Below are 20,385 nucleotides of genomic sequence, written 5' to 3'. Positions count from 1 at the left end.
CGAGCTGATAGGCTAGGTGGACCCCATTTGGGGTCAAAGTTGAAAGTAATGACGTTCCATCGACGAATCAAATATGGAGTCTATCTTTCACGAGAAAGTAAGTCCCTTTAATTATTTCGTCTGAATTAAGTTTGGAATATTTATTTTTATTGTCAGCTAAGTAGTTGTATATTTTCCAAACACTCGACTTCACGTTAGCTTGTGAGCGAATCTAACTATACAGTCGGTTAATGGCAGAAAAATATTAAATGTAGCTGGCTAGCGTTAGGTAGCTAGCTAGCTGTCTACCCAGGAAACACAACATTCAGTGGTCATTATGTGACAAAGAGTACCAATGATTGAAGACATGGCAAACTAAAATGCATATTAAATTCTGTTGTACGCTAGGTTGCCAACTAACACTACAACAATAATCCAGCTAAGTTAATTAAAGTTACAGCACTCTACAGGATCAGGATACAAGCCATCTACAGGATATTTGTAATTAGCCAACTAGCTAACCTACCTGTTATTAACTGTTGCATCATAGGACATGTGTTATGTATCTAATTCATGTAAGCTGCCTAGGAATATGATTCCGCTTTCAGAAATTACGCTAACTAAATTACTTTGAACTCATAGCTTGTTCGTTAGTAATGTTACTGACATAAAATATTAATTATTTACAGCAAGAGGGCTCCCTGTGTGCCCAGCATTGTCTGAATAACCTGCTTCAGGGCGAGTACTTCACTCCTGTAGAGCTGTCCTCCATCGCGCATCAGTTAGACGAGGAGGAGAGAATGAGGATGGCGGAGGGAGGCTTAACAAGTGTGGAATACAGAACATTCCTACAGGTATGCCATTTAGGTACTGCCTATTCTGTAGTTATACTTTTCTATATCAGATGGATTATATGTATAATAATACTTTAAGTCAGTGGTCCCCAGTCCTGGTCCTGGAGAGCTGCAGGGTTAGGCTTTAATTGATCAATGCAGCTCACCCTGCAGCTCTCCAGGAGTGAGGATCACTGCTCTAAGTGAATGCATTTTCGATTGTTGCATCATTCGCAATTCACTTCCATACACTTGTAGTTTTAATTTCATCTCCAACATTTCTTTCCATTTCCAAATGCCCAACAGCAGCCTTCTGGAAACATGGATGACAGTGGCTTCTTCTCAATACAAGTGAGTCAAGTGGACAAAGCATTTCCTCAATTTAGCTGTGGCACTGTATGTGACATTGAAATACCAAAGTTTTAAATGTGTTCCATGTTTCATATGTTTCTTAATACTCATGTGATTAAAAAGTTATCTGTGTGTTGTTGTATTGTTTATTGTGTTGTAAATTAAAATGAGCACCCACTGCTATCTGCATATAAAAGTCACATGGTTTCTTTACATCGATGTCCTGCATTTTGAGTGTTGTTGTTATTCCTTTACAGGTCATCAGTAATGCTTTAGGGGTATGGGGCTTGGAGCTGGTCCTCTTCAACAGCCCAGAGTACCAAAGACTGATGATCGACCCAATGTAAGAGCATAACTCGCATATATGTTGGACACCATGTTGCAGGGGTATGCTGGGTCCCATTAGCTGATATTTCCTTTCTATCTGGGATTCTAAATTTAATTGATAATTAGTTCCTTATTTATCTTCACAGTTGGGGACATTTAGAGAGTTTACACATACCCTGTAGTTCTCAGAAATAATTGCTCTTTAATTTGTTGCAGAAATGAAAAGGCATTTATATGCAACTACAAGGAACACTGGTTTACAGTACGAAAACTAGGACAACAGGTAAACATATTCTTGAATGAGAGCGATGAAGATGAGCAAGCATGTGAGAGAGCGCACAACACGAGTGAGACTTTACCACTGACACAGCCATTTTGTTTCTGTGGTGACTTCAACACTTAGCTTTTGTTGTTTGAAAGTGAGTTAATAATTTTGTTTTCTTTTTTTGTTGCTTTGACATTTACAGTGGTTTAATCTGAACTCCTTGTTGACGGGTCCAGAGCTGATTTCAGACACATATCTGGCTCTTTTTCTAGCACAGTTACAGCAAGAAGGTAAATGCTGAGATGCTCACTTAATATGCATTTTATTCTCTTCAAACTCCTGCAAGTGCCCTAAACTTAAGCAAGTAACTTCAATGAGACTGAAACACATTGTTGTCTGACAGGAAGTAAGTCTGCTTACATGTAAATTGTCAAGAATTTCTAAGTACAATCATATTTCACCTGTTAAAACTGGGTTGTCTAACCCTGTTCTTGTAGGTTTTCATTCCAACCCTAATTTGGCACAACCGATATTACTAATTAGCAGCTCAAGGAGATCTCTAGCTGTTGAATGAGGTGTGCTTTGTTTGGGTTGGAGTGAAAAGCTACAGGATGGTACTCCAGCAACAGGGTTGGGCAGCCCTGCCTTTAAAATATCAGCATATTCTTATTATAAAATGTTAACATCACGTTCTGCTATTTGAAACACCAGTTGCAGACTATTTACTGGACTAAATTTAAATGCTGGGGGCGTTTTTTCATGAAATTTTGTGAAATGATTTGTGCCTTCCTCAGGGTACTCCATATTTGTGATTAGAGGGAACCTTCCGGACTGTGAGGCGGAGCAGATTCTGCGGCTCATGAGGGTGGAGCAGCGGCAGCGACCCAAGCTGATTGGAGAAGAAGCAGCCCAGTCCAGCAGTGGCCAAGCTGCAGCTGACCGGGGGTACGAATGGAGGACCGAGGGAATTCGACCAGTTTCAATTAGGAGTGAATTTCAAGACCCACATTTTTATTTCTCGTTCCCGTAAAAGCTTGTGCAGCTCTGCAGTCTCTGTAAACATATTCTCTGTGACAAACAAAATAGAAATAGAAAACAAATATTTCTATTTAGAAAATTTTTCTGTGTGACCAAAATTAGATATTTTTCTTTGTAAGGATTGGCTTGAAAAGTTATGGAATTAAGGACAGTCGTGACCCCCTTTTTGTATTCGGTGTAACAGTATGTCAGTGCAACACATGTTGGAGGTGGGGCAGGGTCTGGAAGAGGGTGTAATTGACGAAGATGAGGAGGAATTGCGGAAGGCCCTGGCCCTGAGTCGACAGGACATGGAGGTGGAGGACGAAGAGGCTGATTTACGCAGGGCCATTCAGCTCAGCATGCTCGGTAGGGATGTCCTGTATCCGTCCTAATATTTGCATCATTACATTAAATTGTCGGTAACACTTTACTTGAACCCCTCGCTGACACAACACTGTCATGCACATGACAGAACAGCTGTGTTATGACAGATGTTACTGTCATAAAATATACCTAGAAAAATGAGTTTGATGCCAGGCATCATCGGTTATGCCATCTTGCGGTTGTGACAGCCCTTATGTCATGTTATGTCGGCCTAATGGCAAGGGGTTCTAGTAAAGGGTAAATCCTCCCTTTCATCCCGTTCTCTCTGTTTCAGGTGCAGCAGGGAGCAGTCAAGTACCTGAAACCAAAGATGAGGGGCAAGTCAAGTTGTCGGAGTCCACTGCCAATGAGAAACTAACTGCTGAAGAGCTGCGTAAGAAGAGACAGGCTTATTTTGACAGGTGGGTGCCTCCCCAACCTCCTTATATGTGCACTTCACTGGCCAGAGAAATGGCACTTAATGAAAGCAACTGTTGTCCCTGCAGGCAGTCCCCACAGAATGCACAAGCCCCCACTCCACAACAACAGGACAGCCAAAGCACTGGAGCACTGGCAGGGAGTGCAGGTACATGGCTGTGGAATATAATGGCTCAAAGATCTGAACCGCAGACCATCGTACAACACGAACAGTAAAATAATAAAGGCACTTCTCGTTTACATTTCTATGTACGGTGCAGTCCGTAAGTATTTGGACAGTAACGCATTATTTGTTGTTTTCGCTCTGTACTCCAACAAACAGTTCGGTGGAGTATAAAAAGGGCTGTAATTTCTACACCATTAACCAAATATGAATGTAAAAATCCTCAAATAAGTCTGCACTTTAACCACATAGCGATTTTACATAGTTTACATTTTTACGATTTACATAGTTTTTATTTCAACTGTTTGTTTGCTGGAGTGGAGAGAGCAAAAAAAAAAAGTGTGACTGTCCAAATACTTACGGACTGCACCGTGTATCAAAACAGAACCGTAACCGTGTAAATGTTTAGTCCTATTTGTGCTGCTTTTTGTGAGCAAAATGACTGCTTGAGCGAGCAGACCATTAAAAGCGTAAAGTGGGGTTGTCGGGATTGGAATAACCCGTTGCCATCCTTCTGCTGTTGTAGAATTGGGAGAGCGCGACAGTAAGCAGGATACAGTGGACACAGAGACCAAGCAGAGCCAGTGAGAGAGGCCTAACCAGCAGAAGCCCAAGATTGACTACTCTCTGCCATGCCTGTTCTCGCACTGCCACGCCCCCTCTGTGAGGGCCAGCCCTTCCCCCTCTCTGTATTCAGCCGGACAGACTGCCAACCAGGTCCTGGGTTGGCGTGCAGATTGTAGAAAGGGACAAGAAAACAAGCAGTAGTACAATGCTTTATTTTGCTATTATGGTGTGGAGGGATGGAGGATCGGATTCTGTTAGTTATTCCAAGTCTGCGGTGGCCTTCTATCACAGCGCCTTCAATTCCTATTTATTTTTTATTTATTTAACTGTCATTCTCTTTTGGGGGAAGGAGGAGCGGAGTGCAAACAGAACCGCCAAAAGAGCTCATCTCTGTTTCAGAGCCGGGGAGGGCCCAGGGGTGAGGTTGGAGGCCGGAGGATGAGAGAGAGATAACGGGGTACATTCCACCAGCCCCCATGTCATGGGAGCATTCGGGGATCAAAGGGGTGATCAGTTAAAACCCCTCGCCTTCCGTTTCGCAGGTTTCCCTGGAAGGCGACTGCCCCCATGGGGGCTTGATTTACTCTGAATTCTGAAATTCACCAAGGATCGGGTGGTTATCCAGAAATATGACACGGAGAGTGCTTTCACGTATACCATAAGCATTGAAACGCTCCTCCATTTTACACTCAGAGAGCAAATACTGTGGCCAGTGTGAATGAGGAGCGAGTCGGAGGCATTCAGATTCTGGCCCTGTCCTGGAGAGATGGATTGACAAACCGTGGCTTACGATTTCTGGCATCTGATTGCAGCGCACAGTTTGTCGGCCCGCACACGATAACGTGTGCAAAAAAGCATGGTGCATTCACAGTAGCTGTTATTATTCCGTTTTGGCAGTCCCATTTTCTAACCCCTTTACTTATTTTCAATCAAAACATTTCTTCATAGTTACATGATTCCGAGTAGCGTGTTCTAATTTCTGGGAATTTTTGTTTTGTCGTCTGGAAATTGTCCTAATAATGACAGTGACCCAATAGCACTTATTCAGTATGAAACAAAATACCTTTCTCAGACATTTTATCACAACTGATGCATCAGAAGGCAATTGGCTAGGATTCAAATGACATATATGTGTAGACTCCAAAACAATGGCTCCACCACTTAAGTCACATTTGAAATGGCCTTTATTATCCTTTATTACATGAGAATATGTTCAGAATTGAAGCATTTAAACTGGCAAAACATTGTCTGGAAAACCAACAACATGTACTGTGCTAACCCCTCTTAAAGGAACAGAAGGATACCATACTTTAATATCTGAATAAATAGTCCGTTTACAAATAGTGTTTACAATGGATTGCAAGTTAAACATTGTAGTTGCAGAAGGTGCCAATGTAAGTATCCCGTGGCCAAATATGGTATTACAAAATGTCGGCATTGAACGTGAAATTTGCACGCATTGTGGGGAGTTTACTTGGGAGCTTTTTTGTTGAGGGTCCAGGTTAAATTTCGATTTTATTTCTGTTTTTCATGGATATCGATCAGGCATTATTGGGACCATGTTGAATTTGACACATAAGGGCTTGAGGGTTTTATTTTTTTGTATTTTTTAACATTCTGTCATGGGTATTAAATGTTTTATTTTTTTAAATGTTGTATTCTACACCACTAAGTGACTAAATGCTACTGTACATGTCTGCATCTGGAAGCTTTCAATAAATAAAATATCAATTTCCCTCACTGGAATCGCATGTATTATTTATTGTAAACTGGCTTCTGCTAAAATGTATCCCAGTGTATCCCATAGAGGATAAATTATTTGTAATAAATTCATTGTATTTATACATCATGCTGTCATATATATGCAAAGATAAACCTTTGATCAGTTTAACTTTGCCCACGTACAATCAATAAAACAAGTGGGTGTAATTGCTCATAAGTATACTTCCTTTTCTGTTGTCGTAACTCTCCTGTTTCTATATTGCTTCACAAAAATTGTGCCACTACAGGTAAACAAGCACAGTATGTTCATAATCCAATTATCCTACTGTTCCTAATGCCTAGAAAATGCAGAATATCTAGAATGTATTGCAATATGGCTCACCTTCTAGGTTACATTATCATGCTGTACACTCAAGCAAGACTTACTGATTCCCTCAAAGTAGTTCAGTATGATGGTAAATTATAAATCATGTCCCCAGATTGAAGGCCTTTGTAAAGATTAATTCATTCAGGAGCTACAGAGGTAATACTGGGACAGTTAGATGAGAGAGGATGAGATTGAAAGCCAAAGGAACTAAAAATATGCAGTAGGCCAAAAATGAAACCGGTTTGAATGGAATATGACACAGTAAAAGGAAGATTTAGATAGGTATTGAGATGACTAAACATACTGAATGTCCAGGCCACAAAATAGATCAATGCTGCAGGCATTTGCTCCCGCTGTGCACAATACCACCTGATTTCACGTATGATTTTTACCTGCTTGGTTCTGATAATCAGCTAATTAGTGAAATCAGATGGTGTAGCGCACGGTAGGCGTAAACACCTGCAGACACTGCGGCCCGCAGGACGTGGAGTTGAGTAGCGCTGACATAGGCATTCTGCATTCTCACAAAAGCAAAAAAGACAACGGCTGGAAAGCAGTTTGGCGAGTTAAACAATCGCTGAAACTTGCCATACTGAGCCTGTGAAGAAAACACTTCCATTTGCTCATACATCAAATTAAGGACAAATAGCGATTGGCAGGCCAATGTTCTCACATCCTAATCACACAAAGAAGATAAATACTCCATGGACTTCATTAGCTGAGGGACTTCAGAGGGAACAACAAGACCTACCTGGTAATCAACTTCAGGAACAGGAGCACACTTAACTACCTGAAACCTGCCGTTTCACAATATAAGCGCTGAGTAGCAGTGTGTCTGATTAAATATTTTGGCACAATTATAGCACATGGAGTTGGCAGCATATCATAATTAAATACAAATGGACCCCACTCCTCCAGAGTGTGTCTTTCTGTCCAGATCCAAAGGTCTTCAAGTCAAATTCCAATTCAAAAACATTTAACACTAGTAAACAAAACTGCAACTCTTACACAATGCTATAAGCTCAAAACATTACAGATAAATAGGGCACGATCACATAATTTCAATCCAATACCAAGGTAACCCCACTGGAGGTCCACAGGCCTGAGTACCATATAGTTAATAGATAATCCTAAAGGCACACTTGCACTTTGTTTCCCCAAACAGAGTAGACCTCTTTATTAATCAAGATCCCTTCTTCATACTGAAAGGTAGGTAGAGAAAGGAGGAGTTGTAAACTTTTTTAGATTTCCATTATTTAGGCTATTTTATTCTCATTTTAGAATTCAGAAGTTCTAAAGGGGTGCCTTAAAATATAAAATAATACTATTGTTTATACATGCATAAGTGACAAATGCAGTCAATGTTTGATCCATGTTGTTGATTGGAGAATCGGTTGCTTCGGTCACTGAATTTATTGAATGTTATAAAACGGGAGTATCTTCAGGGCTTTGGTTATGCGATGGAAATTGAATCGATCAATTATTAATTTGAATCCTTCACGAAATTACACACCTTTGTGTTAGGCTTGTCAAGCCAGATTTAAAAGCTGCCGTAAGGCTGGTGAGTTATTTTAGCGTCAACTATAAACCCGAGAATATGGAGTGTCTGGTGAGGGAAAATATGCCCTGCCACCCCCAACAGCATCACAGCCGAAGACAGGTGAAAGAGAAGAGATTGTTTTGAATTGTAGCTCACCGCAGACTCTATTGACATCTGTGTACGTACATACTGCAGAGCATTAGTCATCTCTCATTGTGTGGCAGAGCTGCCTTCCACCTGCCCGTGACAATAACTGCTTAAAGGAGCCCAGCTCTGATCGGATCTTTCAGCAACTGAATACAAGTAACAAAGATTCCTCTCTCAATAATTTCGCCATTGTCGAACCAAAAAGGTACACCTTATCTTAAGAACATAAGAACTGCGATAAAACTTGAATGGCAAGATACTAAATTTTTTCAGTAAAAAATATAAACAGTATTTAAAGGTCAGAGAAGTTTGCAATTTACCATTTACTATTACTATTCTAAATTGAACTGTCCTTGTTTTAATATGTGCAGTGCTTCTGTCTTTGCAGGACTGACTAAAGAGAACAGGAAAATCTAATACAGGAAAATGAGAATTCTCTTAGTCTTCGCATGTGCCTCTGTCCTGGTTCCCATCAGCAAGACTCAGGAGACAAGTCTCAATGTCACAAAGCTGACCACCAAGAACATAGACTTTGCCATGGATCTGTACCGCAAGATCTCCAGCTACCACGACAGTAACATCTTCTTCTCACCCCTCTGTGTATCAACTGCCTTTGCCATCCTGTCCATGGGTGCTGAGGGACCCACGCGCACAGAGATCTTGAAGGGCCTCAATTTGGATCAGCTGGAGCAAGATGATCATCCAGAGCTAATCCCAGAACTCTTTCAGCAGCTGCAGAAGAACACCACCCACGATGAGGAGGTGCAGCTAGCCCAGGGCACAGCCCTCTTTGTCCGTCTAGACCTTGAGGTGGAGAGGGCTTTTAGCGACCAGATCAAGAAGTACTTCAAGGCGGACATTCAAAACATAGACTTTGCCGAGCCAAAGGCCAGCAAGACCACCATCAACGACTATGTGAAGAAGAGGACAGGACACCGGATCAGTGAAGCCGTCAGCGACATCGACCCCTTCACTCAGCTGATGCTCATCAACACCATCTTCTTTCAAGGTGAGGGGGTTTGAATCACCTGAGTTCTGATGTATATGTTAAATATAAGTTTCAAATGGCCAAGTGAAAGGCTTTTAATTTTCCATAAATAATTTAGCAAATTCATGAAATACTAGTAATGTTGCATGAATATTCCAATTCCTAGGAAAATGGGAGCTCCCATTTGACCCCAGTCACACAGAGAATGACCGCTTCTACGTGGACAAGTACAACATCGTCCAGGTGCCTATGATGTTCCGGGACGATAAGTTCTACTACTGCAGTGACGAGTCTTTGAAAGTGAAGGTGCTCAGGCTCCCATACAAGGGGGACATGGCCATGCTGATCCTCCTGCCGAACAAAGGTGTGGACTACACCTCCATCGATGACGAGATCAATGCGGAGCGCCTCCTTGGCTGGATCAAGCAGATGCAAATCATGTAAATGTCCTCACTCGCACACTATTGCTAATGTCCTCCCGGCTAGTGACGATGAGCCAATGCACACATGCCAAAAGTGCTGCCCAAGGCAGAGAGCCCAAATTCAACAGGTTAATTACACAAGCATTAAAATCCAGTGCTGCCACCTCAAGAGTTAAACACAAGCGGAAGAGAATGACCATACACACCAGGAACTGAATTGCAAATCTTTTCCAAATTGTCCAAACACTGCTCTGATTCCTGCTCTCTTCCCCAGAAAACTAGAAGTGCAGTTGCCCAAGTTTAAGATGGAACAGTCCTATGAAATGCACAAGATCCTTCCCCACCTGGGAATTTCCAGCATCTTCGAAAATAGAGCGAACTTCTCTCGGCTGAGCAAAGAACAGGAACTGAAGGTGTCTGAGGTCAGTATCTTAGCCATGGCATCACCATCACTGCTACTTATTACCAAAGCAGAGTTGGCAGGGTGTTGAATGTGACAGAGATTTAATTTCCTTTAGCATTGTTGGTTGGGCGTTCACATGTGGTTATCTTACACAGCCCAGCATACAAGCCCCAGGGAAACCAGGTGCACAAAGAATCGTAGAAACACTGTTTTAAACGGCTGCAATGAAATCTTGGTTTAGTGATGTGTTCCAGAAACCAAAGTATTTTTGAGCAAGCACATGTGGCCAGCACAATGTTGGCTCAGTTTCATTAGCTGAATAGATCCTTAGGGAGGGTCAAAAACCCAAGACAGGTTGCAAGCTGTGGGCTTTTCTTTGTGGAAATGACAGCAACATTGGATGCCTCCACGCAACTAGTGGCCTGAACCTACAGTAGCTAAAATGCTGAAATGATCTGCACCTGCTTGCTATTGCTACAGGAAATAACCACACAAAAGGAAAATACAAGAGAAAAATTCACCCAGCAGAAAGCATTTTTCAATAAAATACCAAGAAAAACAGTTTTCCTATATACAAGATCAGGGTGGTTTAGACTATAAATAGCTTCAATAGCCAGTTGCAGTCAGGGAGCACGAATAGCGTAATATCCCTCTCTGCTGGAGGAAAGACCCTCATTAGCTGAAGGGGGCGTGGAGGACAGGGAAACACGGTCCGCAGTCATCTCAGCGGGCTTTCTGTCTGGCAGGAGAAGCGATGACAAGGCGCTTTCCGTGGGTATTAACGCTGTCATGGCCGCAGGTGCTGCACAAGGCCGTGATCGAGGTGGATGAGAGGGGCACCACGGCAGCTGCTGCCACGGTCACCGGCATCACCGGGTACTCCTTGCCCTCCACATTCATCGTCAACCGACCCTTCTTCTTCTTCATCTACCACGAGGTCACCAACAGCCTCCTGTTCATGGGAAGGGTGATCAACCCCACCAAGATGTAGCGGCACACTACAACTCCACATGGGAAAATCCCATTCGTCTGTTGCTCCACCAGAAAACATGGAACGACTATTGGACTAAAGGCCATTTGCTAGTCTTATGTACAGGAAGAACAATTTTCAAGGAATAAATACAGTAAGTAAATTCAAAACCGAACTCCATTTTAATGATTTCTCTTCGCTCCTCCTGATAAATGAAATCCAAAGTGAACACTCTCAGCATGATAGGAGTTTGAGAAAGTTTAATTAAAAGGGCGAACACAAGGGCTGTAAAAAAAGGGGTATGTTTAATCGGTGTCCATTAAAACATGACAAATATTTAACACAGGTCTTACTAATAAGATGCTCAATGTTGGCGAGAATTACTCAGGTGCTGGCACACCAGGCACATTTTTATTAATGGGATCACAGATTTCAAGATACGTGATTCTGAACGATAATGTTCATAAAAAATATCTACTACATCTTCGTTGAGCCGGAAATCAAAAAAAGTTAAAATTTGCAACACATGCTATATTACAAAAAATAAACAAAATAAAATACATAGCTACTGTACAACTAATCTGTTCCAAATGTAATTTTCACAAATGGTACAAGTATTGTGGAGTAAGGCAGAGATGGGTCGATCGTTGACGGGACAGAAGGATCCCGAAATTCCCAAAAAGCCAATGTGAGGAATACTGCATTTTTTAATTCATCATAAGCAGGAAAATACATACTTTTGACAACTTTAAGCAGATTGAGGAGCTTTTTTGGGGTTGGAGTGCGTTGGAAACAGCCTCCCCTGTGAAGCTCCTCTTCCCGGGATGGCGACCCTCTCACCTCCCCCTCATCACTCCCTGCCGGACTGCATCCCAAACGAGTTCGACTTCCTCTGTCTGGTACAAAGGAAAGGGGAGAGAAAAACTAAGTCAATCAGACTGCTAAAAAGATTACCAATAAGGTGAGCTTCATTTGCCAATGAGCAAAGATAATTTTGCTTGTCATGCAAAGAGTAACTTAAACAAGCTAATATTTTCTTCAAACGTCTCATCCCAAAACAAAAAAATGTAATAACCTTTTTTCAGTGTCATGCAAGGGGGGAGGATAAGATGTAAATTCTGACAATCATCTTAATTCGTATGCGAGACAAGTGCGCTGCTCATAAATACACACAGCTGACAGTCTACGGTTTGTGTTTAATCAGTCAGAGGTCTGGCTGAGCTCCAGCCAGGGTTAGCACAGAGCACACACTGTCCTGTCCTGTCCTGGGCTGTCCTGTGCTGCACTCACATCGAGAGCTTTCTGGACTGCGTGTCCTTGCCTCCGTTGCTCCGGTGGTCCAGGGTGTTGGTGGTGTTGCTGCGGATCAGGACGGGCATGGAGGCCGAAGGTGTGGTGGACATGGCCGTGGATGTGGTGCTGAAGTGGTGTGACCGCAAACTCTCGTCTGTCAGACACAAGGGGGGCGCGTGACAACCTGTCTTTCACGGTGGCGGCACTGCCACTAGATGCGGCTGCCCGACCCTGTTCCTGGAGATCGACCATCCCGCAAGCTTTAGCTTACAAAGCACACCTCATTCAACAGCTAGAGGTCTCGATGAGCTGCTAATGAGTAGAATCAGGTGTGCCAAATTGATGTCAAAATGAAGCCCTACAGGATGGTAGATCTCCAGGAGTGGGGTTGGACAGCCCAGAGTTAGAGGAAATATGTCTGAGCCGTATGCGTGGCAGTAGCATAAAGACTTGGCTCTTTATGAAAGGTGTCGAGTGAACGCTCTCCTCATTTACCGCTGACGGGATGCAGGCTGGCTCTTCGTGGTGCCGGACAACCATCTGTCTCCTTCCCTTTTCTGGAATAAACATCATAGACAACCGAAGCGATCACTGAAATGGGATGGAAGCCTTCGATTCCCCAAACCTCAAAGGCAATCGACAAATGCAACAGAAATAGAACAGCCATCAGTACACAGATGGAGGAGTTTGGTCTCGGAAGGGAAAGTTCAGCTTACGATGGCTTGTCTGAATTGACCATCTTGGGTGTTGTGGGGTGGCTGCTGAGGGATCGGCTCCGTGCCAGTTTGGCCTTCTTCATCTCTTTGCCTTCGAATTTTACAAAGGAAAAGGCATCATCGTCATCCTCACCATCAACAAACCCACATTCAGGTAACTTACTCTGTTGTATGCATACACATACCTTAAATTTGTGACACCAGTTGAAATTGTGTGACAAACGAATATTAAACGTGCCACTACATAATGATATCACTGTTCCCACATTGTTGTCTGTTTACAAATGTAGGCAAAATATTATTTCAGTGATGGCAATAAGCAAGAGCACATTTATTTTCTATTCCTGCATATCTAGTCAGCTTACAGTGCAGAACGGTTCTGAATGTCCATATTTCAAGTCATTTCATTTAACGTACATAAATACAGATATTTGTGGCTAATCAGTCATTTCCACGCAACAGATGCCATGCTTTATTGATGAGTGCATAATTTGTGCGTGCGTTAGTGTTTGCCCATGCTGTGCATGTCATTGTGTTTATTTATGCGTGGTATGTGCGTGTATGAACCACTCTTACCAGCCGAGGAGGACAGAGTAGCTCCTGATGTGGATCCTGACATGTTTTTGGGTACAGACAACCCAGCCTTACTGTCCCTGCCTAGAATAACCATTACACTACCATTACCATTGAATATGAGCGATCAGAATTCTGATTTACAGCTAACTAGAACACAATTTAAATCAGAGCCATTTAGAAACTGTAATGCATCATGATTGGTTTTGAGATTCTGTAATGACTAAATTTGCACGCATACACATACACAGTTTGAGGGCCGAGACTGAAACACTCACGTTTCTTTTCCGAATGTTTGTCCGTTGTGAGCTTTCCTTCACTTTGTTGCCTTTCCAACTGTTCCTGACGAAGAGAGAGAAAACTATGAAATAGCAGACACTCCAGGAACATGTACCACAGTAAACATGTCATTCAGAACAATTACTACGGACAAAAGTCACACTGTTTCAGAAATGTATCTTCTTTAACCCTTTTTGTGACCCAGGGACTGACAAGGTAAATAGAAATGAATCCTGCATTTGAAACCAAGAAAAGCACTTTTAAAGTCATTCATAATTTTAAGATGGATGAGTCACGTCTAGCAATCACTAAATGTGTCAAATCATGTGTTTAGATTTGTGAGTGCACTTGAAGGTGAACCAGTGTAAAATGGCGGCTCACCATCTCCAGAAGCAGGTTCTCCTCCTTCTCCTTCTTCTGGTCCAGCAGGTCCCTCTCGTGCCTCTTGTGATACTGCAGTGCAGAGAGACAGTATGAGCCCCCCCACATTCCCTGACAATAATCACTGACACACAGCCCACAAGTCAAGGAGAAGACACTTACTGGCTCCGTCATGTCGATTTTATCCAATTCCAACACTATCTGAAAGAGACAAGACGTGCGTAAATTAGAACGGAAATTCACTCGAACCTTAACCCCTGCCTTAACTCACGACTGCCGTGTGTTCGTGCGCGCGAGAGTGACCTGCCTCAGATGGAATCCCTGCAAGGCTCTTGGAATACATGTAAGCATTGCAAAGATGAGTACTCTATCTCTGAAATGTTCCCTGTTCTCTCAGTGCTCTGCCATATGCTATGCAGACACTCCTGTACCGCTCACAGTGTGCTGTGCCCCATTCACAGCTCCACTCTCAAATTAATTCCCTGTAGCTTATAGTACAACTGCTCTCCTGTTGTGAGCAGGCCTATATAAACAATCCCCTTTTTCAACAGCCGCCATCTTTAAGTGGTCTCATACAGTGCATAAATACCCGTAAATATTTGAACAGTGGTACAATTTCTGTTCTGTGGCTCTGTGCCCCAGAACATTGGATTTGAAATGAAACAATGAAAATGAGGTTAAATTGGTAACCTAACTGCACTAAGGAAGTGATTTAACCTGACTAAATAGAAACAGCTGAGAAGCCAACTGTCCAATTACTTTTGGTCCCCTAACTATGTGTATTAAAAAAAGCATAAGTCTACCCTCATAACTTTTATCTTTTATGCATGGAATCAATTTGGTTGCCCCTATCTAAACCTTTTCCAGCTCTGTATCTTTCTTAATAGTGCGGTCCTCAGAACTGCACACAGTACTGCACAAGGGAATTGTATAAGGTCAGCATAACTTCCTTAAATGTATATTCAATACTCTTGTCTATGTATCCTCGCATTCCCGTCGGGCTTTTTTACATTTGAAATCCAATGTGCTGGAGTACAGAGCCAACAATATAAATTGTACCAACTGTCCAAATACATACGGACTGGACTGCACATCTTTTAACAAAATTACACAAATAACTGCTAAAAACAGGCAAGTTTACACAGCGACACTATCGCTCGTTTACACTGTACATGTACATGACTGTACTGTACTGACATTTTGGCCTCCATCCCAGCCTGTGATGCCCAGGTCCGGGCGTCCCGGGCCCCGCTCGGCCCCGCTGCAGTCGGGGGTCCCTCACCTTGCGGATGGTGGCCACCACGTCCTTGTCCTTCTCCCTGCAGAGCAGCCTGCGCACGCAGAACTCCAGCTGCTGCAGCATGGGCTTCTCTGTGGGCAGTCTGATGGTGGACTTCAGCCTGGGCAACAGGCAGCACAGCTTATACCTGAGGACGGGCCCAGGACAGAGAGAAGGGATGAATCAATAGTCAGTTAGTAAACATATTGCGTTTATAAAGCACATTTTTTACACAAAACATGTGCCAGAAATGGTACAAAAGCTTGTCGCTGGGGTGGTACCCTATACGTGCATAAAATTGTACCCCTAGCCATGGGTTTCGTAATTTGTACCTCTTTTGCTTGTAGAAGTTGCTTGTTATTACCCCAAGAACATTATTGTACCATTCAGGTTACATTTCGGAAATGTGTTACCTTTATTTCTGAGAGTGTACAAAATATATGCAAAGTAAATGCATGCAATGGTGTTCAAAGGCACGGGTCTTGCATGGCGAACCGTGTCAAATGATGTGGAGAGCGTGGTGGTGCATACCTGACGTTGGCTACGGGGTCGTTGACCAGCTCCAGGGCAGGGACCAGGAAGTTCTTACAGAAGTAGGACTTTGAGAAGAGCTCCATGGCGATCTCACAGAGGTCCAGGTACCGCAGCCTGTTCCAGTAACTCCTGCCTTGGGCCAGCTCTGGGAGGAGACACAGGTAAATGGGGGACAATAGGTAAGGAGGTGAGAGTGTTCATTTGAGTGGTAATTTGTTATTTAACTGACGCTTTTATCCAAAGTGACTTACAGTTGATTAGACAAAGCAGGAGATTAACCTCACATTGCTCAGGGGGATTAAGGCCTTGCTCAAGGTCCCAACAGCTGTGCAGATCTTATCATGGTTACACTGGGGCTTGACCCACCAACCTTCCGACCCACTCAAGCACCTTAGCCACTAGGCTACAGGCTAACTTTTCTGTGCTCTATTGTCTTCGTTGTACGTCGCTCTGGATAAGAGCATCTGCTAAATGCCTTGTAACGTAATGTTATTGCCTTTGCATTTGAGCCTGCAAGGAGGAGCAGATGTGTAGGGTTTATACTATACAGTCCAGTCCAGTAACAATACACTCAGCAAGCTTAGTGAAAAGTATTTGAATCCAGGGAAAACACTATTTGTACCCAGGTGTTCACCACAGTCACGCTGCGCTGGGGAAGCAGACGTATTGAGCGGGGAGCTTCGAGTCCGCGCTCTGCTCGTCTGCGTGACTCTGGCTCATGGCTCTCAGCGATTGATTGATTTAGTCTCACATGCCCCCCCCCGCCGTGTTTGTGTGGGGTGAGGAGGGAGGGAGGTAAAGCACACTCACGGTCCACCACTTTGCTGATGATCTCCTGCCGCTGCTCCAGCTTGCGGTTGTAGCGCAGAAAGACGCACAGTGTCCTGGTCGCCTCCCTCTGGACAGGGAGGGCGTTCTGAAAGAGCGGAGAGCGTTCAGCGACACTCCTACACGCTACCGACGCCAACCCCCGCCTCGGTTAATCATCCCCATGAATAATTACTCAAAACAAAAGCGCAACCTGTGAATAAAAGACCTTGTTCTGCGTAACTTCACGCTGCACCTGGATCCCCAAACCGGCAGCTCGGAGCAGAGTGGGCAGCGTACAATGACGGTGATTCACACTCGCTGTACATCAATGTGTTTTTCCCATTGCGCTCCTTCAATCCTCATACTTTTAAATACATACCTAACACATACATCAATCTCAAAAAGAATATGTAAGGAACAGAATGTATTTATAAATGTATACCAAATAAATGTCAGGGCAGATTATACTGGTGGTTTCATTTTGTAGCTCTGACTAATATGTGTGTTAAAATGCACAATCTCTGATTTGTTCTTTTCCAACAAAGATGACAGAGTTGAAAGAATAGCCAACTGATCTTTGCCACTGTAATACCAAAGAGATTACAGTTAGGCAGCATCGCCTGCAAAGCCACTAAACTGCTACGACAGCCATCAGTCATTCTGTAAAAGGGAATGTGGCAAAACACAGCACGCTCCCGAGGCCCCCCAGGGCTGAGGGGGGATTGGGTAGGACAAACAGACTGACGCATTGCTCTCACGTTGGTGGTGATGATGGTGAACATTCGCTGCAGGAAGCGGAAGTAGATCTGATCCCCGGAGATGATGCGAGGCAGGCAGGAGTACCTCTGTAGCAGCTTCTCGTGGACCCGCCAGCGCAGCGAGGCGGCCATCTTCTGCTCAGCAGCTGCCAGAGCCGGTATCAGCTCCGGCACGCTCACCTGCTGCACCGCGCCGGGAGACAGAGGTCCAGCGTCACTGCCATTCTTACGTAAGCGTCAGCCATTCTTTAATAGAATGTTGTATAAAAATGACTTTATAGATACAATCAATTGTCATATAAATCTTCAAGGCCCGAGTCGTTATCTGTGTTGTACTCTCAGCACTTGGAATTGTACTTCCCTCTCGGTTGTTTCAGCGCACCTGTCCCTGGTTATGGGTTTGCACTTTGTCGTGCGTCACTCTGTATAAGAGCATCTGCCAATAATGTAATGTAATGTCATGTAATGGCTGCACTTCGCCTTGTCACCAGCAGAGGGGGCTACTCACACCACCGTGTACATAAGACTCAGCGCTGGCAGTGCTTCCGTGTTTTATTTTTACTTGATTTCTACTGCACTGATTAGACAGGGCATTGAAATTCAATCGGGTGTCATCCCAGGTGCCAATGAACCGTGGACAGGAAAGGGACAGATGGTCGGAAATTACGGGCCTTGGCAGATAGAAAGGATAGAACTTTCCGCAGTGATGTCACCGTGAAACGCACCTTGCTCTCGGTCCCAGCGCCCTCTCCTCTCGACGTGGCCAGCTCCAGAGTCTCCTGCAGCGTGTTCGTCAAAGCGTCCAGCACCTACGCACACAGGATGCCGACGCCATCATCCAAACTGTTTACTTTCCCAAAAGGAAAATTATAGCCTTTTGTTTACCCTCACAAGTCTGTGGTATGAACCTGCTTTTTTAAATATTAATTTGTCACAACAATTGTACATTGTTCCTCGACTTGATGCCCATCAAATACAACGTGGTCAAAAATACGGGGGTGGAGGTACAGTGCAGTCTGTAAATATTTGGACAGTGCCACAATTTTTGGTGTTTTGGACTCGGAACTTGAAATTAAACAAAGTAATCATATTGTACTGAATATTGTACTTTATTTATGAATTATGTTAATTGGTCCAAGTTCCCCCAAAAATGGGGGGGGACGTATAAAAAGGGCTGTAATTCACATATGGATCAACTGATATAGCTGTGAAATTCAAATTAACCCTCAAATGAAACCTGACAGTGAGCACATATACACAGCGCAGAGCCAAAACAACAACAAACTGTGTCGCTGTCCAAACACAGCCGCAGAGCCACTGATATTGATGCATTCCCCGACGTGTGACAAACAAGTCCCTCTCAGGGGGCCGGGCGCGCTGAACGGTACGGCGAGAGTCCCCTAGCGGACGCTAACGCGCTCGTCCCGCTCAGCGATGCCGAGCACATCCGCAGGCTTCCTAACCGCCGGTGTCAGGCCCGCCCGCCCACGCGCTGGCCGGGTCCGACGCGGCCGCACCGCAGCTCATTACCGCCGCGGTCAGAGCCGCGAGCCGCCCGTCATCACGTCTCACACACACACGCAGCGCCACGCAGGGGCTTCCGCTCCGCACCGGCCCTTAAACAGCAATCGCCCTTAAAGGGGCTCAGGAGAGCCCTTTCATTGAGACTTCGGTATCTGGCCGGTCGTATATTTTCGAGTGGGACCGACCTGTAAATTCTGGTTGAAAATAAATGAAAAAGTCACAGATTACATAAAAAACGGAGCTCTGGGATTTGCCGTTGTGACTTAAATGCCAAAGCGCTAAAATATTGGTTTTACCTCCAGGGAGTCGTCCTGCAGCAAAGCCACCAGCTCCTTGTGAATGTAATGCACATTGGGGCCCAACAGTTTAACAACCTGGAAGACAAGAGGGGGGGCGGGGGGGGGGGATGGGGGGGGGGTCAGGAGGGCCGTGTCAGTGTAAGTCACAGACGCTGCTGCAGTCGTAAAGCTCGGGCTAATCGACAGTCACAGTCTTACTTCATGGAAGCCAGCAGCCACTGTGCGCCGGACGGAAATTTCTGGATCGTTACACAGGCTGGAGAAAGTGGGGTAAAGCTCCGACAGGAAGCATTTAGGGTCCGCGAATAACACCATGGCCTGGAGGATGAAAAATTAGAAAGGGTTGCGGGGACGTTCACAATACTCAGAGAACACTGACTCAATGAGAAAAAAGTCAACACAGCTTTCTACCAATTTCTTTGGAGTGACAATGCGTTAGAATATGAAGGTCAAGCTTTATTTCAGACAAAGGTTTATTTTAGACAAAGCTCATAAAATATGAACTGTGGGACCATGGCCACTAACAAAGGTTAGCGTTGCAGGGTTAGTGTTTCGGCAGGTGATGTTCGTGTCAACTTCATCATAGTTCATGAAAATTCATGAAGATACAAAAATGCAGCAAGACACATCGGCTAATTGCTTCATTTTCTGAAGGTGTTGAATTGAGATTTTAGCACCATTTTCTATTGCGGTTGTCAAAATCCAATTTGTACATTTTTCTAAGGTTTAAAAATGGCAACTTTGTATGCCATGTGAGTTGGAAACCTAATTTACAAGACCCCTTGATATTTCATAATTAGCTAAGAGCCACATGTTTGATGGTAAGTGCACCTGATGCTGCTTATAAACATATTTAAATGGACAAACCAGAAAATGTCTTTATACAGGACTAAATGGCCTTTTATTCAAAAGCACTTTCATTATAATGCAATGATGGTATTATTACTGCACTTCTCAATTTTGGTTTTGTTAAAGCAAATTACCTAAATTACATTTGCTGTACAGACCTGATAATTTTGAAAAATAAAAGTTAAATTTCAAATTGAATTTCAGTTTGGCCCACTTGATAAGCTC

At 43.8% G+C, this 20,385-nt stretch overlaps 3 protein-coding genes across 11 annotated transcripts in view; 2 read left to right on the top strand and 1 right to left on the bottom strand.

Annotated features, from left to right (window-relative positions):
- Nucleotides 1-32: 32 nt before the first annotated feature.
- On the top strand, nt 33-6,046 carry atxn3 (ataxin 3). 2 transcript variants are annotated; one of them, XM_061243441.1, is made up of 11 exons: nt 33-97; nt 669-833; nt 1,119-1,163; nt 1,421-1,506; nt 1,707-1,773; nt 1,958-2,045; nt 2,550-2,700; nt 2,978-3,141; nt 3,434-3,560; nt 3,645-3,724; nt 4,266-6,046. In XM_061243441.1, the coding sequence occupies exons 1-11, from the start codon at nt 74-76 to the stop codon at nt 4,325-4,327; spliced, it is 1,059 nt and encodes a 352-aa protein (XP_061099425.1). In that variant the 5' UTR covers nt 33-73; the 3' UTR covers nt 4,328-6,046. The 2 variants fall into 2 exon arrangements, with proteins under 2 accessions (XP_061099425.1, XP_061099415.1); XM_061243431.1 differs by having other exon boundaries at nt 3,645-3,788.
- Nucleotides 6,047-7,126: 1,080 nt separating this feature from the next.
- Nucleotides 7,127-11,035, top strand: LOC133141316 (protein Z-dependent protease inhibitor-like). 3 transcript variants are annotated; one of them, XM_061261854.1, is made up of 5 exons: nt 7,127-7,149; nt 8,471-9,091; nt 9,237-9,510; nt 9,767-9,914; nt 10,695-11,035. In XM_061261854.1, the coding sequence occupies exons 2-5, from the start codon at nt 8,509-8,511 to the stop codon at nt 10,884-10,886; spliced, it is 1,197 nt and encodes a 398-aa protein (XP_061117838.1). In that variant the 5' UTR covers nt 7,127-7,149; nt 8,471-8,508; the 3' UTR covers nt 10,887-11,035. The 3 variants fall into 3 exon arrangements, with proteins under 3 accessions (XP_061117838.1, XP_061117822.1, XP_061117831.1); XM_061261838.1 differs by lacking the exon at nt 7,127-7,149 and adding an exon at nt 7,468-7,604; XM_061261847.1 differs by lacking the exon at nt 7,127-7,149 and adding an exon at nt 7,614-8,287.
- Nucleotides 11,036-11,151: 116 nt separating this feature from the next.
- The window catches only part of ppp4r4 (protein phosphatase 4, regulatory subunit 4), a 35,674-nt gene continuing 26,440 nt past the window's right edge, over nt 11,152-20,385 (bottom strand). For 2 of the 6 annotated variants that reach the window (XM_061261811.1, XM_061261790.1), the window contains exons 11-25: nt 19,510-19,629; nt 19,309-19,386; nt 18,214-18,297; nt 17,489-17,671; nt 16,731-16,836; nt 15,918-16,065; nt 15,390-15,534; nt 14,270-14,308; nt 14,108-14,179; nt 13,726-13,789; nt 13,451-13,531; nt 12,875-12,965; nt 12,654-12,715; nt 12,156-12,312; nt 11,152-11,761 (exon numbers count right to left, since the gene is read on the bottom strand). In XM_061261811.1, the coding sequence (XP_061117795.1) occupies nt 11,716-11,761; nt 12,156-12,312; nt 12,654-12,715; nt 12,875-12,965; nt 13,451-13,531; nt 13,726-13,789; nt 14,108-14,179; nt 14,270-14,308; nt 15,390-15,534; nt 15,918-16,065; nt 16,731-16,836; nt 17,489-17,671; nt 18,214-18,297; nt 19,309-19,386; nt 19,510-19,629 (1,476 nt within the window). In that variant the 3' untranslated portion in view covers nt 11,152-11,715. The remainder of the gene's footprint in view (nt 11,762-12,155; nt 12,313-12,653; nt 12,716-12,874; nt 12,966-13,450; nt 13,532-13,725; nt 13,790-14,107; nt 14,180-14,269; nt 14,309-15,389; nt 15,535-15,917; nt 16,066-16,730; nt 16,837-17,488; nt 17,672-18,213; nt 18,298-19,308; nt 19,387-19,509; nt 19,630-20,385) is intronic. The other 4 variants (XM_061261803.1, XM_061261796.1, XM_061261820.1 and 1 more) reach the window with 4 other exon arrangements.

The sequence above is a fragment of the Conger conger genome, chromosome 1 (assembly GCF_963514075.1).
Source record: "Conger conger chromosome 1, fConCon1.1, whole genome shotgun sequence".
Taxonomy (NCBI): domain Eukaryota; kingdom Metazoa; phylum Chordata; class Actinopteri; order Anguilliformes; family Congridae; genus Conger; species Conger conger.
The sequence above is the reverse complement of the archived record's forward strand: the minus strand, read 5'-3'. Positions and strand labels throughout refer to the sequence as shown.

Excerpts from the sequence above, each read along its gene's own strand:
- atxn3 (XM_061243431.1), top strand. The coding sequence starts at position 74 with ATGGAGTCTATCTTTCACGAGAAA. Across the intron at positions 98-668 it reads AGTCTATCTTTCACGAGAAA|CAAGAGGGCTCCCTGTGTGC; the intron begins GTAAGTCCCTTT and ends AATTATTTACAG. Across the intron at positions 1,507-1,706 it reads AGACTGATGATCGACCCAAT|AAATGAAAAGGCATTTATAT; the intron begins GTAAGAGCATAA and ends AATTTGTTGCAG.
- LOC133141316 (XM_061261854.1), top strand. The coding sequence starts at position 8,509 with ATGAGAATTCTCTTAGTCTTCGCATGTGCCTCTGTCCTGGTTCCCATC. Across the intron at positions 9,092-9,236 it reads CAACACCATCTTCTTTCAAG|GAAAATGGGAGCTCCCATTT; the intron begins GTGAGGGGGTTT and ends TCCAATTCCTAG. Across the intron at positions 9,915-10,694 it reads AGGAACTGAAGGTGTCTGAG|GTGCTGCACAAGGCCGTGAT; the intron begins GTCAGTATCTTA and ends TCATGGCCGCAG.